General features: G+C 47.4%; 1 protein-coding gene across 6 annotated transcripts in view; it reads left to right on the top strand.

The window, feature by feature from the left end:
• Window positions 1–10,538, top strand: part of fat1a (FAT atypical cadherin 1a) — a 73,753-nt gene extending 63,215 nt beyond the window's left edge. For 3 of the 6 annotated variants that reach the window (XM_068588953.1, XM_068588955.1, XM_068588952.1), the window contains 11 exons: window positions 192–788; window positions 990–1,212; window positions 1,300–1,431; window positions 1,545–1,702; window positions 2,528–2,996; window positions 3,593–3,746; window positions 4,006–4,116; window positions 4,204–4,844; window positions 5,681–5,818; window positions 7,684–7,719; window positions 8,556–10,538. In XM_068588953.1, the coding sequence (XP_068445054.1) occupies window positions 192–788; window positions 990–1,212; window positions 1,300–1,431; window positions 1,545–1,702; window positions 2,528–2,996; window positions 3,593–3,746; window positions 4,006–4,116; window positions 4,204–4,844; window positions 5,681–5,818; window positions 7,684–7,719; window positions 8,556–9,217 (3,321 nt within the window). In that variant the 3' untranslated portion in view covers window positions 9,218–10,538. Of the gene's footprint in view, window positions 1–191; window positions 789–989; window positions 1,213–1,299; window positions 1,432–1,544; window positions 1,703–2,527; window positions 2,997–3,592; window positions 3,747–4,005; window positions 4,117–4,203; window positions 4,845–5,680; window positions 5,819–6,106; window positions 6,171–7,683; window positions 7,720–8,555 lie in introns of all 6 variants that reach the window. The other 3 variants (XM_068588954.1, XM_068588956.1, XR_011078182.1) reach the window with 2 other exon arrangements.
• The last annotated feature ends 6,025 nt before the right edge of the window (window positions 10,539–16,563 follow it).

The raw sequence follows: 16,563 nt of genomic DNA, 5'->3' as shown, positions 1-16,563 counted from the left end.
TGTAAAAAAAAAAAGTCCGTTCTTCAGATGTTTTGTTGACTTTAAAATCCAGTGCACCTTCAGTGTGTAGACGCCGCCAACTTAGTGAAAGGGATTTCAGTGAAAGCGCTTGATTGCCCTCTGCTGTCGGAAAAATGCTGAATCTCCACAGTGCACATTCCTCATCCGTGTGTCTCCCTTCTCGCGCCCAGGTGTCGGACAGCGGCAAACCGCCGCTCTTTTCCGCCGCCTTCATCAGCGTGCGCATAATCGAGGAGAGCGTCTACCCTCCCGCCATACTCCCGCTTGACATCTTCGTGACCACCGCTGGCGACGAATACCCCGGAGGCGTCCTGGGCAAGATCCACGCCACCGACCAAGACATTTACGACACCCTCACATACAGCCTCGCCGCTCCCTCCGCCGCAGCCTCGGACGAGAGCGGCGCCCTGTTCTCGGTCTCCGCCACCGATGGGAAGGTCATCGCCCTGCGGCCCCTCGACGTGGGCCACTACCCTCTCAATGTGACGGTGACCGACGAGCACTTCACCACGGCGGCCGACGTCACCGTGCACGTGAGGCAGGCCACCCGCCAGGCGCTGGACAATTCCATCGCCGTGCGCTTCGCGAACATCGCCCCCGAGGAGTTTATCGGAGACTACTGGCGCAACTTCCAGCGGGCGCTGAGAAACATCGCCGGCGTCAGGAGGAGCGAAGTCCAGCTGGTGAGCCTGCAGCCCACAGAGCAAGGAGATCTGGATGTGCTGCTGGCTCTGGAGCGGTCCGGGAGTCCATACCAATCTCAGGAGGTAACATTTTGTGTTTCCAGCTGATGGTACAACACTGTTGTTTTTGTCTTTAGGCTGCAACTAACCATCATTGATCTATTCATTATTTAGTCCATAAAGAAAGTTTAGAAAAGAGCCCACGGCGAAGTCTTCCGACCGACGGTCCAAAACCCAAATATAAAGAAAGCGAAAAGCTGATGTTCACGTTTCAATTGTCCCCAGGTCGTCTTCCATAAGTTGAACTCCTCTGCCGCTGTGATCGAGGAGATGACGGGGGTTCGCATCGTGCGGGTGGTGCAGAAGCTGTGTGCCGGTCTGGACTGCCCCTTGAGCTTCTGCGATGAGGTCATCTCGCTGGACAAGACCGCCGTGTCCACGTACAGCACGGCGCGCCTCAGCTTTGTGTCCCCGCGGCACCTGAGGACTGCGACCTGCCAGTGCGAAGGTGGGCCGATTACAACACAGACACAGACACACACAGAATCACATTAACTGTTTGTCAGAAACTAAAGGGAAGTATGTTGTCATTTAGATGGCAGATGTCCCGTGCTGAACAACTTGTGTGAGAACCACCCCTGTCCTGAGGGTCTGGAGTGTGTGGCAGATCCCAAAGATGCCGTTTACAGTTGTGTGTGTCCGGAGGGCAAAAAGGGCAAATGCTCCGGTAAGACGACCCGCCCGTCCCTTCACCTGTCTCCATCTTCATCTACACGTCCATGTGATGCTGTGTGTTTGCCCCCACCTCTCCTTGACTCACCGTCTGTTACTCCCTGTCAGACGGCCACTCGCTGACGTTCAGCGGCAGCGGCTATGTGAAGTACCGTCTGATGGAGAACGAGAACAAGGAGCTGATGAAACTGTCTCTGCGACTGAGGACCTTCTCCAGCCACGCCACCGTCATGTATGCCAAGGGAACCGACTACAGCATCCTCGAGGTGTGTCTGTGTGTGCAAACGCATTCATCCGGCCTCATTACTCGGCTGTTTATTCCTTCGGCGTCCCCCAAACTGAAATGATAACCCTCGCTTATCATAATTAAGTCTAGACTGACCGTCCGTCTGCATTTCTGAGCTTGTCTCTGTATTAAAGCCCGGCATTTCCATATCAGAAGGGCTTAATAAACACAAAATTGACCCGCACTCGCAGGAGACCATCCAGCCGTGTGTGCCAATCAACTGCGCTGAAGGGTTCAAAAAGGCATTTTAAAATCCCCTTTCACACGAGGGACGATGGGAATGTTGTGGTGGGTTGAAGAAAAAAAAAAAGGAATCTCGCACACAAGAGCTATTTCAGTACTGAGAGGGAAACAGAAAGCAGTTCTCAACACATTCCTTTCAGGGTCTGTCTGGCGTAGCAGTCTGCATGCCAGACTGTAGACTAAAACCTGGTTGGCTAAGAGGGAGTTATTGTTTCAAGGCTTTTAGCATCTCCAAACTGTTGCTTTGTGGTATTTAGAGGCATGAACAAGAGTCAGACTGTTAAGCGAGTATGTCTAGGAGACATTTGTTTGCTCCCATTAAGATGAGCTGGAATGATGGCATGGTGGTACATTGATGCACATTGTACTTTCTGATAGGGAGTGATTAATGACGGTGTCACACATTGGCGTGTAACGGGCTTCGATAGCGATTTCTCCGCCCAAGTTTGAATCTCGTGAATCGAAAAGGGGAAACGAAGACGAAATGAGTGAACCCTCCTCAGGTCTGGTGCACACAGATTGTTTGTCATGTTCTAACCCCGTAATTTCACGGCTCCGATAGATCGTGAACGGCCGCCTGCAGTACAAGTTCGACTGCGGCAGCGGCCCCGGCCTCGTCTCGGTCCACAGCGCTCAGGTGAACGACGGCGAGTGGCACGCGCTCACGCTGGAGGTGGACGGCAACTACGCCAAGCTGGTGCTGGACCGGGTGCACGCCGCCTCGGGCACGGCGCCGGGCACCCTGCGAACCCTCAACCTCGACAACAGCATTTACTTCGGCGGCCACGTGCGGCAGCTCGCCGCGGCGCGCCACGGGCGCAGCCTGCCCGTCACCAACGGGCTCCGCGGCTGCCTGGAGGCGCTCAGCCTGAACGGCCAGGAGCTGCCGCTCAACACCAAGGCGCTGCGGGCCCACGCCGTGCTGGAGGACATCGTGGACGTGACGCCAGGCTGCGCACTCGCACCCGTTGAGAGTTGTTCCAGCAACCCCTGCACCAACGGAGGGAGCTGCACCTCGCTGCCCAATGGAGGTGTGTAATGTCTTCATACTCATTGAGCTTATGAGGAGTTTGACTTGTGACTTTTATTTAAGAGAGGCTATTAGAGACAGCCGTCTTTCATCGTAGTTTCATGACGCCTCTCCCTGTTTTACTCGATGTGTTCCTGTCGTCGTGTTAATTTGCAGCCAGTGCCGTTTGCTAATAATGCAAACTCGACACTTCTGCATCTGTTTCACATTTTAAAAAAACCTGCCAGCGGTTCAGGGGATGTAATCCCTCAGCATCCCCGGAAGACTTTTTAGTGAAGCGCGTGCAAGACGTGTCGAATTTCACTCACATCAGCTCAAATTGAAGAAAGAACTCCAGACAGTGTGGTCAGCGTAACATTGTACTCGTGTAAATTCTCCAGAATTTAACAAGTGAACAATTAAAGTGAAGTGCCGTTTCATTTTGTACTTTCCCCTTCTCCCCTCGGCCTTTATGCATAACTGACCTTTACCTGTTTTATGAGACGACTCACCCCCAGTGATTCTTTCAAAACTGGCTTGGATTTAAGAATCAACAGCAGTTTAAAAATGTCACTGGCTTCATTTGGCTTTTTCTTCTTCTTTTCGTGACTTCCGCAGGCTACTTCTGTAAGTGTCCTGCCTCTTTCATGGGCACCCACTGTGAGATTGGCATCAGCCCTTGTGCCTCCAACCCCTGCCTGTACGGGGGCACCTGTGTTCCTCGCACAGACGACTTCTACTGCCAGTGCAGAGGGCAGTACTCAGGACAACGGTATGACCACCTCTTTCTACCTGCTTCTCATTTTACACGAGCCTGCATCCTTTACATATGGGAAGAAAGATGATGATGAGGTAACAAAGTTAGATAAAGGCAAACATTTAATTCCCCTCGTTGTACCACGAATATTGAAATTTAAACAAACGACATAAAATGTATATTTGCAACACAAAAAAATAAATGCAAGAAGCAAAGGAGCTTTCATATGTTTGTTTTTTTAAAGGTTTCTTACGTGAACTTGTTTTGAATTCAGGTGCCAGTTGGGGCCGTACTGCAGAGACAACCCCTGTCAAAACAGCGGGAAGTGTATCGACAGTCTGGATGGTCCAGTATGCGAGTGTGAATCGGGCTTCCAGGGAGACAGGTATGTCCATGGTGTCTTCGAACATCTCCAACGAGAGTCTGCTATTTTTGCACGGGCAGTTCATAACGCACATCTAAATCCGACCAGGTGCCTGAGCGATGTCGACGAGTGCATGAAGAACCCGTGTGCCAACGGGGGCCAGTGCCAGAACACGTATGGCTCCTACAAGTGCAACTGCTCGCTGGGCTTCAACGGGCAGATGTGTGAACTCCGCGCCGAGGTCCGCAACGAGTTCGTCTCCACCTCCTGGAACATCGGCCTGGAGGAGGTGATCGGCATCGTCGTCTTTGTGTCCAGCATCTTCATCCTGGTCCTCCTCTTCATCATCATCCGCAAGAAGGCCTGTCGCCGAAAGTCCAAGACCGGCAACGACGACAAACATCTGGGCGGTTCGGGCGTGCCGCACTCCTTTCTGCAGAGGCCTTACTTTGACATCAAACTCAACAAGAACATCTACTCCGACATCCCGCCTCAGGTCCCCGTACGGCCCATTTCATACACTCCCAGCATTCCGAGCGACTCGAGGAACAACCTGGACCGAAACTCGTTCGAGGGCTCGGCCATACCCGAGCACCCGGAGTTCAGCACCTTCAACCCGGACCTGCACGGACACCGGAAGACCGTGGCCGTGTGCAGTGTAGCACCCAATCTCCCCCCTCCTCCTGCCTCCAACTCCGTGTCGGACAGCGACTCCATCCAGAAGCCAAACTGGGACTACGATTACGACAGTAAGTCGCCGCTTTGAGCGTCCATATTAGCACTATTGTGACATTTATTGCGTTTAAGGTCGTTCAACAATGATCATGATTGCACTTTATTACACCAACGCTGGCTAATGCACTTTTATGGGTCCATTATTCCGTAATGGTGTTCTTGGAAGTTTCCTGGAAAGGATGACGTTATTTGTTGGTAATAATAACCAGAATCGGTGCACTTCTTGTTAAATTATTTCAGTTCATTACTAGTTTAACTTTGTCTCCATTTTCTCCATAATGTGTACCAGATTATTCAGTTCTTGGCAGGAAACTTGCGACCAAATACTGGAGTCCAAGTTCACTCCAATGCAAATAAAACAAAATAATTGTGGTTTTATATATGTGATAAGAGTTTTGCAAAAAGCTGTAACAGTGGAGCAGAAATTCCATGACAACCTCCACGAAGGACGTTATGTCTTCGGTTCTGTTTGTGTTTTGTCTGCAGGATTACGGGCAAAAAATATATTTTTTAGCAGACTTAATAAATCACGGGGCGGATACAAGCACTTTGTTTCACTTACGGAAAACGGCCTGAGCACTCGCTCTCCAAGTGCCCTTCCAGTGTTTTATGTGATTTTGCATATATTTGACATATTTGGTCCTCTTTTTCATCAATTTATATGTAGAAGAGCACTATAAAATCAAAAGCAGCAACGTCCAACAAGAAGGCGATGTTGTATTTGGTTGCGTATCCCCAGATTAACGGATTTCAACCACATTGCCACACGGGTTGTTTTTTTTTCTTTCATTTCTCATCCATGTGTCGAGGTTTTTTCCTTTTTTTTAACAATTTGTGCTTTCTCTTCCAGCTAAAGTGGTGGACTTGGATCCGTGTCTGACCAAGAAGCCCGTGGAGGACAGCGCCTGCCACCCCTACAACACCAGGGGCAGCATGTCCGAGGTCCAGTCCCTCAGCTCCTTCCAGTCAGAGTCCTGCGACGACAACGGTACGCCGCATGTTTGTCCACTCAGGAAAAGCTAGCGAGACAGAATAGTTTGAAAAAAATGCCACATTTTATAAAGCGTAACATGTATGAGATGCCATTTCTGCTCTTTTGTGATGAGTGTTTCTTTTGTCTGAGCCTTGCAGGGTTTCGCGACAGTTGCGTTTGTCTCGTAGCGCCTCGACGATGTCCACGCTAACTCTGTTTCTTTGCATGCTCAGAATGGATGGCCCAAATGGTGGCTGTGGGGTCACATGTTCTCTTCTCTTTCTCTTTGCTGCGGGGCTTCAGCTCCCATATGGATCAAATCAGTCCACAGATCCAGAACAAGGTTTTAATTAGGGAGGTCCAGCCTGTAAGTCCTCAATCACTACCGGTACAGACGGAAGCAATCACGAGAACTTGTACTGTGTAATTCTCCCGGGATTTTATATATATATATATATATATATATATATATATATATATATATATATATATATATATATATATAAAACATTCTGACCCTGTACTCTAATCAGTTTACCGGTGTTCAGAAGGAGTTTGATGACTTGCTCAGCGAGCACTTATGTTCCATCTTGAAAATCCCTCACAAGGTCATTGACTTTGAAAGACGCCTGCGTTTGCTTTTCTTTTTTTCCTTTTATGATTTACACGCATGCCTTTTCTTCTCTTTTTGTTTGTCTCTTCTTCTTTTTTTTTAAAGCAAACATCAAGGAACAATTCACAAGGGTACACACATGTAATGTTCTCCTTTTTATTTCCTTTTCATATCTCCTTTATTACCCTTCAAGTCGTCACTGGCCTGTCATGATGGGGGATTGTGCTGCTCATAAGTCATCAAAACCTTCATCTCTACTCAATTGAATTTTAAATTGATTATTTCCTTAACAAGCTACTGCTGTTTCCCCATTTCCTGCGTTGGTTTTCCAAACACACGCAGGCTTTCCTCCATGTGTTAGGGTTGGAAATGTGTTTTTATCCCCGGGGAATTTCACTGATTCTTCCATCTGTACTGTAAATGGCACCCCGTAGCATCTCAGTATGTTGTTGTTGTTGTTGTGTGTTATCTTGCACAAACATGACCAAACCCTCCCTTTCCCCTCCCACTGTTTTGCCTTCCGCCACCGTCTTGTGCCCAGTCATTAAAAAAAAAAAACCTCCCCCGACGTAAAGTGTTAAAAGAAAAAAAAAAAAAGTGTGTCCACTGTCAAGCAACAGCGACGTTTTTTTGGGGGGAAGTGTCGCTTGTGTTGGCATCTCTCCCACCCCCATGCACTCCATGTGGTTTGTTGTTTTTTTCTTTTCTTTTTATATCATTCCAGCATTTATTCTAATGCTGAATCTCCTCTTCCCACTCCTCCCTCTCACAAGCCTCCATAGTAAATGTACTCCACCGTGTCGACGCCGCTGTCGACACGGTGGAAGGAGAAAGCGCTCTTTTATTGCCTCCATCTGCCAGTAGCTTTGTCCTTGGTGTTGGGATGTGAAGTGCAGGTTATAAGCGCTGCCATTATCTTACACTGACGAACCTCTGCCAACCTTGACGCCTTCTCTGTTTTTAAGATTCGGCTGCTAATTAAAAAAGCGACGCAAATACTAAATTAAACAAGCACAGACGCGTCGCCTCCCAGTCACAGTATTGATCTTTGCCAACTTTTTCATTACACACCTCAGGAAGTCTGTCAAAGAGAATGGCAGACCTGTTGTCCATGAATTAACCTGTCACTCCCTTTTATCATTACGGTGTCTCGCAGTGTTTCATTGCCCTCATTTCATCCATGTTCTCAGCCGATTGTTCCTCCTTCTCAGGTTTTAATGTGACTTGTTCTTTCTCTCCTTCTCCTCCTTTCTCGCCTCATAAAAAGAGTCTTTTTTGGCTCATGATCTCAACAACCCAAGAGGTGACTTTTTACATCTTTGTTTGCCTGATGTCCATTGGTGTTCCCCACCCTGATCCCGCCCTCTTAACCGTTAACCGCCACTAACCCTGCAGCTTAATGAGGAGCTCTGTAAGGCCGAGCTGCTGTGGCACTGAGCGCTCTCTGCATCGGTGGCCTCTTAAGGCGTTTTGTCTGCCCTCCGTAGGATTATTATTCCCCCTACAAACATTCCCATGCATGGTTTTGATGCTGCGGCAACATGAAAGCAAATGTTAACCCAAGCATTATGCTATCAAAGGTTTTTGCTCAGTAACTAACACGGAATTGAACGGACCGGTTGTAAGTCTGCTCGTGCTGTGGAGAGTTTGTCACCATGTGTGCAGTCACTATCTTCAACACTTGAATCCTTGAACTTGACCGTGTTCAATTGGTTTAGTCATCTTGAGAGTTACATCACATTTAATATATATTTAAGGTCAACGATAGATGATTAATTAAACATATTTATTTTTATTACATCTTACAAGATAGAAATTGAGAAGTTTTGCTATTTTTGCACATAGTAGGGCATATAATAGGACATAACGGTACAAATAATACAGGTAGACATTTTTTTTTTCTATCACTGTGTCTTTAAATATGTGAATGTGTCTGCAGTGTGTTTAAAAAGTTGTTCTCACAAAGTGGTGTGAAGTGTTTATTAATGAACAAGTCCTCGTGTTGGTGTGCTGTATTGTGTTATCGTTGCATGGTGTGGGTTTTTAACATTAACATGTTGCCTTGTGGTGAATGCTATTAACTGTGATCTTTGGTGCATAATATAATTGAGTGTGTTTGGGCTTTCCCTCGTCAAACAGGCTACCACTGGGACACATCTGATTGGATGCCAAGTGTTCAACTTCCTGGAATCCAGGAGTTTCCACAGTATGAGGTTGTGGAGTCGCCCGCCCCTCTGTACAGTGACCCGAGTGCCATCGACACCGACTACTATCCCGGCGGCTTCGACATCGAGAGCGACTTCCCTCCGCCGCCGGAGGACTTCCATGCAAACGACGACCTGCCGCCCCCACCTCTGCCGGAGTACGACACGCTGCGGCCCGCGGGCCGAGATTTCGACCCGTCTGCGACCGGACCGGGCAGCCCGGCCGGCGTCCGCCAGCGCCCGGCCCTGCCGCAGCTCTACAGCCTTAACCAGTACCTGCCACAGCACTCCTACCCGGGCGACGGGGCCGAGGGGCAAGGTGCCACTTCCACCTCAGGCGCCACCAGCCCGTCTTCCACCATGGGCACCGGTGGCTTCCGAGGGGGCTATCCTTTAGGTTGTAGTCGGGACTTTGACTCCTCGGCTCTGGACAACATGTCCATGTCTCTGTACACGTCCACGGCCTCCTGCTCGGACATGTCCGCGTGCTGCGAGGAGTCCGAGGTGATGATAAGCGACTACGAGAGCGGCGACGAGGGCCACTTTGAGCGGCTGGTCATCCCGGCGCTCGACTCCCAACAGCACACTGAAGTCTGACACTGGATCCAAACAAAAGTGCCTGAAACCCCCCACAGCCACACGTTATGTCCCACCCTCACTAAACACACACACACAGACACACACAGACATACATTGACACACACGATTAATTGAATTCAAACACAGGGGTTGTTGAGACTGGTTGTGAAGGCCAAATCGGCAGAGAAGATCTCATGAAGCTAAGGGAGAGACTCCGTAGCATCTTAACATCGGCTCGGTCTAACTCCCGCCCCTTTGAGTCGCTTTCAGCGACGGTCATCACACAGGAAGCGGATTGTCTGAAGGGTCAACATTTCAATGTACAACATGAAAAGCATCATGAGAAGAAGAAGAAAAAAAAGAATATTTCACAACAATATCTCTGTTTCTATAAAAAAACAACCAAGCAAAATGTTTTTATACAAGTCCTCATTTTCAATGTAAATTTAAATGTACAGTTTTGATTTCAAAGTTTACTAGGTTTTGTAGATATTCTATGCTTTTATTTTCAACAAAAAAAAGAGTTAAATGGTGTGACATTATCAGCCTTACTGTGCTTACATTCACGAAAAAAGAGGAAAGCTTAAAAAAGAAAGAAGAAAAGAGCGTGGCTTTCCAAACACAGTGTACTCGTAAAGTTAATTGTCTCCTGCTCATTTAAAAAAAAAAGGGTCTTCAATGAACGACTGCATATTCTTGTTGTTTTTTTTTATTTGTTTGTCTGTAAATTTTGACTTTGGAACCTCTTTATTTTTCCACCAAGAAAATGGGACCCAATATATTTATAGTGCAGAGTTATCCATGGACACGTGACTTTTTCAGGTGTCTGTGTGTGTGTGAGCAATGCTATGGTCTTGTTAAGGTTTTTATTGAATACTGCCACGAGCTCACGCTTTCCTACTGGCAATAAATTATTCCTAAAAAATATCTCCGCTGTCTGTGTGCAATTATTTCCAAACTGAATTTACGAATTGAACCCAATTGTAGAACCGTCGCTGTGGCTGGAATTATTTCAGGGGGGAAAAAAGTAAACTGTAAACTGTTCGACAGGTCACTGTATTTTATTTGTTGTAAATGACATGTTCTAATCTATTTGAGGAGATTGTTGGCAGACTAAAGTATGCTAATCAATAATCAGTGGAGGATAATAACATGCGGTTGCAGCCCAACAATGTAATGCAACATATGTGATAAATTACATTTTTAAAAGTCGTATATTCCGAAACAATAAACATTTTCAGAGCAACAAAGCAGTGTTTATCTTCCTAAGCAGTGGCCAAAGGGTCAGACGCTCCACAGCCATGGCACGCAGCCAACACTGGGGCAATACTCAACTTCATTTATTTATTCTCGTTTTCACAGATTTAAAATAGGACGGAGGAGATTTGATGGATTGCTGGTTTTGAGAGTTAACATTGTGAAGCTTCAATTAAGCAAGTGTACAGCAGTATTAAAAAAAAGACCCCTTCAGTTAGTTTTTCACATTTTGTTGCAGGGTGATGCTGAAATAGTTTGAATTATTTCAGATAAATCGAAAGAAAGGATTTTAGACCTCTTTGCAAAGGTATCAAAATGTCATCGACACAGTATTTGACCCCTCGCTGTTGAACCAGAGCCTCTCCTTCCTCTTAATTGCCCTTGAGATGTCCCCGCCCCCTTGATTGCAGCCCACCTGGGCTCAATTAAACTGATTGGACTTGATGGAGAAAGGCACAGCCCCGACTCTGCGGGCTCTCGCAGCTGGCGAAGCCACAAGATTCTCTGGGTTTTTTTGACGAAACCGAAAAGGAACTGTGAACCCTCCGGGCCGCCGTACAGTCTGACGGCTCCGTGTCACCTCCCTCCTCCGACTCCCTGCGGCCACGTGTATCAATAAACCCCGGCTGTCTCGCACAAGGATGGTAACCTAACATGACCCCGGTACCTCCGGGCCCGCTGTGTCTGAGCGCCGTTGTTTGTTTTCGCTCTCTCTCTCTCTCTCTCTCTCTCTCTCTCACTCGCTGGACTCCGTGCACTGCGGGGAACGACTGTTCTTTCTCCTGGAATCGGCAGTGAGAGGTGACCTTTTGACCTTTCAGACCACGGCCGCAGAGTCGCTCCATAGCTGCCGGCCAACTCTGCAGACGTAACTCTCCTCAGCCTCCCTCCAATGAACACTGAATACAATCTCAGTGGCGCTTGATAAACGAGGCCTACGCACCTAACTTCTGATGTCGTTGACTAATTTATTCTAAATGAGACATTTATGAGAACTTTTTGGGGTGCATGTGTGTGTGTGCGGATCTATATTTTGTGATAGTGTCACTTGGGGACATCGCAGTTGGACATTTTCAAATTGCACACATCCATTTTGGGGCTTTAGCAGCAGACTTGATGGATTACTGGATTGTTCGCTTCATAATAAGGCTTTAATCTGCAGCTATAAATCTTAGTAAGACATTAATAAAGTGTCATTGATTTATCAGTCTCTAATGATTTGGCAAAGTCTTAATATTAAAAGGAACAGCTCACATTTTTAAGAAATACGCATAGGAGGCTTTTGGCTCAGGGACCAGATCCGAAGACTTAGTTTCCACAATCCCCTTGCGCACACTGGTTAGGTGTCTTTTATTTTTGATCAAATGTTAAGTTTTAAAAGCAGAACACTTGGTTTTGAATAGATTAGATCCTGCTTCCATCGCTGCGTTTTCCACCCCGAGAAGCGGCTGCTACTAAAAGATGTTCAGTGGGGCAATTCCCACTCGACATGTTCAGGAACAGCGCGATGGGATTTCCCGTGAACAGATATCCCAAACTCCAGCAGTGGTTTGGCATTCGAATCACTTTGCACCCATTCATGTGCTGCTTAATCTCATGCTTGGTGGATCCAATTAACTCTGGAAATGGCATCAGATGTTCTTCCATTAAATAAATTAAGATTTTCACACCCATTAATGCATTATTCATACTATGGAATCAGGAAACGCAGCACTGTGGGGAAAGAGGCGTTCCGCTTCAGGGGGTCGTGGTTATTAGCTCCCGCTCGGGGGAGGCGGGGGGGGGGATTTGCTGCTGCAATACTGCTCGAGAGCCACAAGATGGCGGCACACGACAGCTCGTGAGAGCAGGATGGAGAGGCCGGGCGCTTTCGAGAGGGCTCGAGGCGACGGAGACGTGTTGGGTCTCATCAAATGCTTTCACTCCGTGGATCCTTCTGGCTGGATGAAGGAACACAAATCAGCCAAATAAGATGATTCCCGGATCAGTGATTACATGATGTCAACTTCCCCCCGCACTGCTTTGTCTGCCAGTGAGAATCCAGTCTTCTGCCCCTAAAGCCAAACACACCAGAGTAGGGTCATTTACTCTGTAGATACATATGTATGCCATTCATGTACTTTTGCAGAACTTGTTCCCGCAGAAAGTTAAAGCAGCTTTTTTTTTCCACCGATCACGCTTCAAACTCTGATTCGCAGTTTGCACAAAGTGTGTGCACAAGACTTTATAGAGAGGCATGTTGAGGATCCCTCAGACACAACGCAAATACGAAATGCGTCAAATATCAAGTCAAATCAAACAGGAGTGTCTGGAGGGAGACGGCGAGGGCGATTAACAAGAAGCCACCGTGTTGTTTAAACATGTCTGCGGTGAAATCCGCCCAGTCATTCATGGGAATTATGCCTCCCCTCCCCTCGCCATGTCTGATCCATACAAAAGGCCCTGGAGCAGATCCAACACAGCTGTCTGCCCCAACATTGTTCTCCGAGGACAATGCAGTCAGGGGGAGAAACCCCGGGCCGCTGGGGAGGAAACAAAGACTGTTGTTGAGGCTGCGATGTTCACGACAGAAGCAGCAAATGACAGGGGAAAGACGAGAAGAAAAAAAAGAAAAGAAAAGTCCGGCGGATTCTCCTGTCGTGCGAATTTGAGCCGCATCAAATGTCCCGATGACACGTTTCATCCTGATGGGATCATCTGTTTGACAGTAACGACTGTGTCCCGGATGAAATGTAACACTGACGGTTGGAGGAACGGGCGGGCGGGCGAGGAGGGGGGGGGGGCAATTAAAAAAAGGAAAAGTGTAGTTAAAAGGGTCACTTTTTTAGTTTGAAAGGAGGATCAGTTCAATCATCACGAGGAGTCCCTCTTCCGCCGGTGGATACAGTTGTCTTCTGTGGCTTCTTTGGGGGGGGGGATTTTTTTTTTGTCAAGACATCATGAGGCGGTCATCGCCTTCTGCTTTGGAAGTGGCCAACTTTGCCATTTCCGATTTGCCAACTCCTCGAGCGACGTTTTCCTTTTTAGTTCCAGTACCAGCTGTTCATATTTTCTCAGTGAATGGAAAAGTTCAGCGCCGGAGAGCAGCAGCAGCAGCAGCCTGACAATGAGAGCTGTGAATGTGTCCACCATGCTTCCTGATGAACCAACACCAATGTCTTGTTCACTTCACTGGGCTGCTTTATTTACCACATGATTCACTTACTTGCTTCTTTACTTATAGTTCATATCCTGGATCACATCAAAGGAATAGTAGTATGACTAATAGCCAATGAATACGCTCGTCTGAAGTCGTTTTGTCAAGGTCTTCGGCTGTCCAATTAAAAGAAGGAAACTTCAACGTTTATAGAAATGTTCAGATAAAAGGGTGAAGGAGTTGTGTTTACATTTAGTTGTGTCTTTCTATGCTTGAATCCAGGTTTTTATTGCATTTTCTGTGTTGTTTTTTCCCTTTAAGAGTCTTTTAAGTGGGCATTCATCAGACATGGAGGGCCTAACTATAACATACAAGAGGGAAATGTAGGTTTGAGTGTTTTTCAAGCCGTGTTACGCAACTCCCTCAACTTTTTATGGAAGTTCAATAGTAAACCCACGGAGTCCCTCTTTGAAGGAGCTGAGAAACCTGATTGTGGTTTCAAACAATACAACAGACATCGACGCAACCACCGTGAACGTCAACCAGTAGAAAAGGTTCAGCTCAACTGGGTGGGGAGAAAATTCATTGAGTTAGCAACAACAACCACATAATTTGTCCGGCTCCATTCATGTTGAATGTGATAAACCAGTTACTGTGTGAGCCGGTGTGCTTGTGCATAATCATGTGCCCCAAGAAAACATGTGTGCATGTGCGTGAGAGAGAGAGAGAGAGAGAGGGAGGGAGAGACGCACACACACACACACACACACACACACACACACACACACACTCGGAGAACGCTGACCCCAATAATCCTCTTTCTGCCAGCATACACGTCTCTTTCCTGGGTGGAGCGCCGCTGTTGTCATGACGACCGGCCGAGTGGTGGTGGTGGTGGAGGAGGAGGAGAAGGAGCAGGAGGAAGAGGAGTAGGAGGAGGAGGAGGAGGGAGCAAACGGCAGATAAAAGCAAACACTCTTGTTTCTCTGTGGGATGTAGTGATGACCAGTGAAGCAGCAGAGACATGCCGGGGACACACTCGATGCCTTACTTCTGTGTGTGTGTGTGTGTGTGTGTGTGTGTGTGTGTGTGTGTGTGTGTGTGTGGTGGGGGGTTCCTCTCGGCACCCTCCTGTCCTCATCATGGGTGCGTCTGCCCTTTCCCTCCCCCAACAAATGTCACTCCTCTCCCACTTCCTCCCGCCCCCTTTTCTCCTTCTCCTTCCTAACCAGACTCCTAACGGCTCTCGAACCCACGACTCCATTTGGGAGTGATGGAACCACACGGCACCTCCCTCTCTCACCTCCCCCCCTCTCTCTCTCCTTCTCTCACCGCCCCCTCCCCCTTTCTATCTCTCTCTAGTTAGTGTCTCTCTCTCTCGCTCTCTCCAGGTGCTCTCTCTCTCTCTCAATAGTGTCTCACTCTCTCTCTCTCGGTAGTGTATCTCTCTCTCCCTCTCTCATTAGTGTCTCTCTCTCTAGGTACTCTCTATCGCTCTCTCTCCAGGTACTCTCTCTCTCTCTCTTTCTGGCCCTCTCTATCTCTCTAGGTTCTCTCTCTCTCTCTCTTTTAATTTGCCTCACAAAGTGAAAGGTTCTCATTTGTTTCTACTTTGTCGGTTCAATCCACATGAAATACAAAACAAAAAAAAGGAAAAGAAAAAGGAAAAGCCCTTCTGTTTCCTCTTCCTCCGCTCATGTTCTCCCGCAGCAGCGACTGGCGATGTGGCCTCGGAGAAGCGCGGCAGCGTCGTCCTGCTCCTCCTGTTGTTGGTGGAGTGAACCCCTGCGGCGCGCCGTGCTCAAAGGTCAGCAGGAAGACAAAGTGTCCCCTGCAGACAGACGGCTAGTACCTGTCTCTCACTGGCCTTCATCTTCTTTGCTCGTCTGCAACAGAAATGGTTTCTGAACCGCTTCCATGAGCCGTCTGGACCCACGCGCCGGAGACAGCAACTCTGGATTTACAGGAAGAAATATGTAGGCGTGCAACTATTGTATATATATATACAGATATATATATATATATATATATATATATATATATATATATATATATATATATATATATATATATATATATATATATATATATATATAGACTAGTATATACCCTCCTCAACCCATGCTTCTTCCTCCTCCCCTTTTGGCCGCAGATACAGACACCCAATCAGCCATTACTGCTTTTTATAGCACCGGGCCCACTTTAATAGACTTGTGTTGTTCTGTTCCTGCTTTGTTTATTTCTGTGTGCACGCAGACTGGGGAAACAAATCCCCCCGAGAGGACTATACAGAAGGAATCTGAATATATTCTTGTTTTTTGGGGGGGGGCTTCTGCTTGTGATTTTGTCCTAATGTACAACCAATTACCAAGAGGAAGAAACGTACGTGTTATACATCCGGTGCATCGTGGGTCACAGGATTCCTGTGGGATTTCATGTGTGTTATCGAGTGTCTGGGACCAACAGGAACCCACGATAGCAATATGTCAGTTTGATATTGAAATATGCAGTTCTGCAGCGAGGAAACACAGAAACAGGACTGGACAGGAGGAATTCTTCCACAGGGGGTTGTTGTTGTTGTTTTTTTTTAAAAAGTGGAAATCCACTCGTCACCCTCTTCTGTGTTTAGGTTCCTTAACAAAAAAAAAAGAAGAAGAATCCTGATGCTGTTTAACTCCCGCTAGTCAGTTTAAGCACTCACAGTAACAAAAGGGGAATGAAAGCTGCAGCTGCGGGCCCGCTAACGGCGGCACACACGGTGGGGTTGACGAGTGTGTTTCTATAGCAATAGTGGCCCCAAAATATCAGTCAACTGCTGCCATGGGAACCGCCCACCCACCTGGCAGCCGCTCGGATGCTGTTTCCACATGTGTCAACAAGGCTTTATCCCCTTTTTTTTTTTAAAAATGAGTAAAATAAATAAGCAGTTGGTGTTTGTCTGACAACGCGTTAATTGGAAGTCTCGACAGCA

This window comes from Clinocottus analis, unplaced genomic scaffold (genome assembly GCF_023055335.1).
Source record: "Clinocottus analis isolate CAN_PGR_092001 unplaced genomic scaffold, fCliAna1.0.p SCAF_22, whole genome shotgun sequence".
Lineage (NCBI taxonomy): Eukaryota > Metazoa > Chordata > Actinopteri > Perciformes > Cottidae > Clinocottus > Clinocottus analis.
The sequence above is the reverse complement of the archived record's forward strand: the minus strand, read 5'-3'. Positions and strand labels throughout refer to the sequence as shown.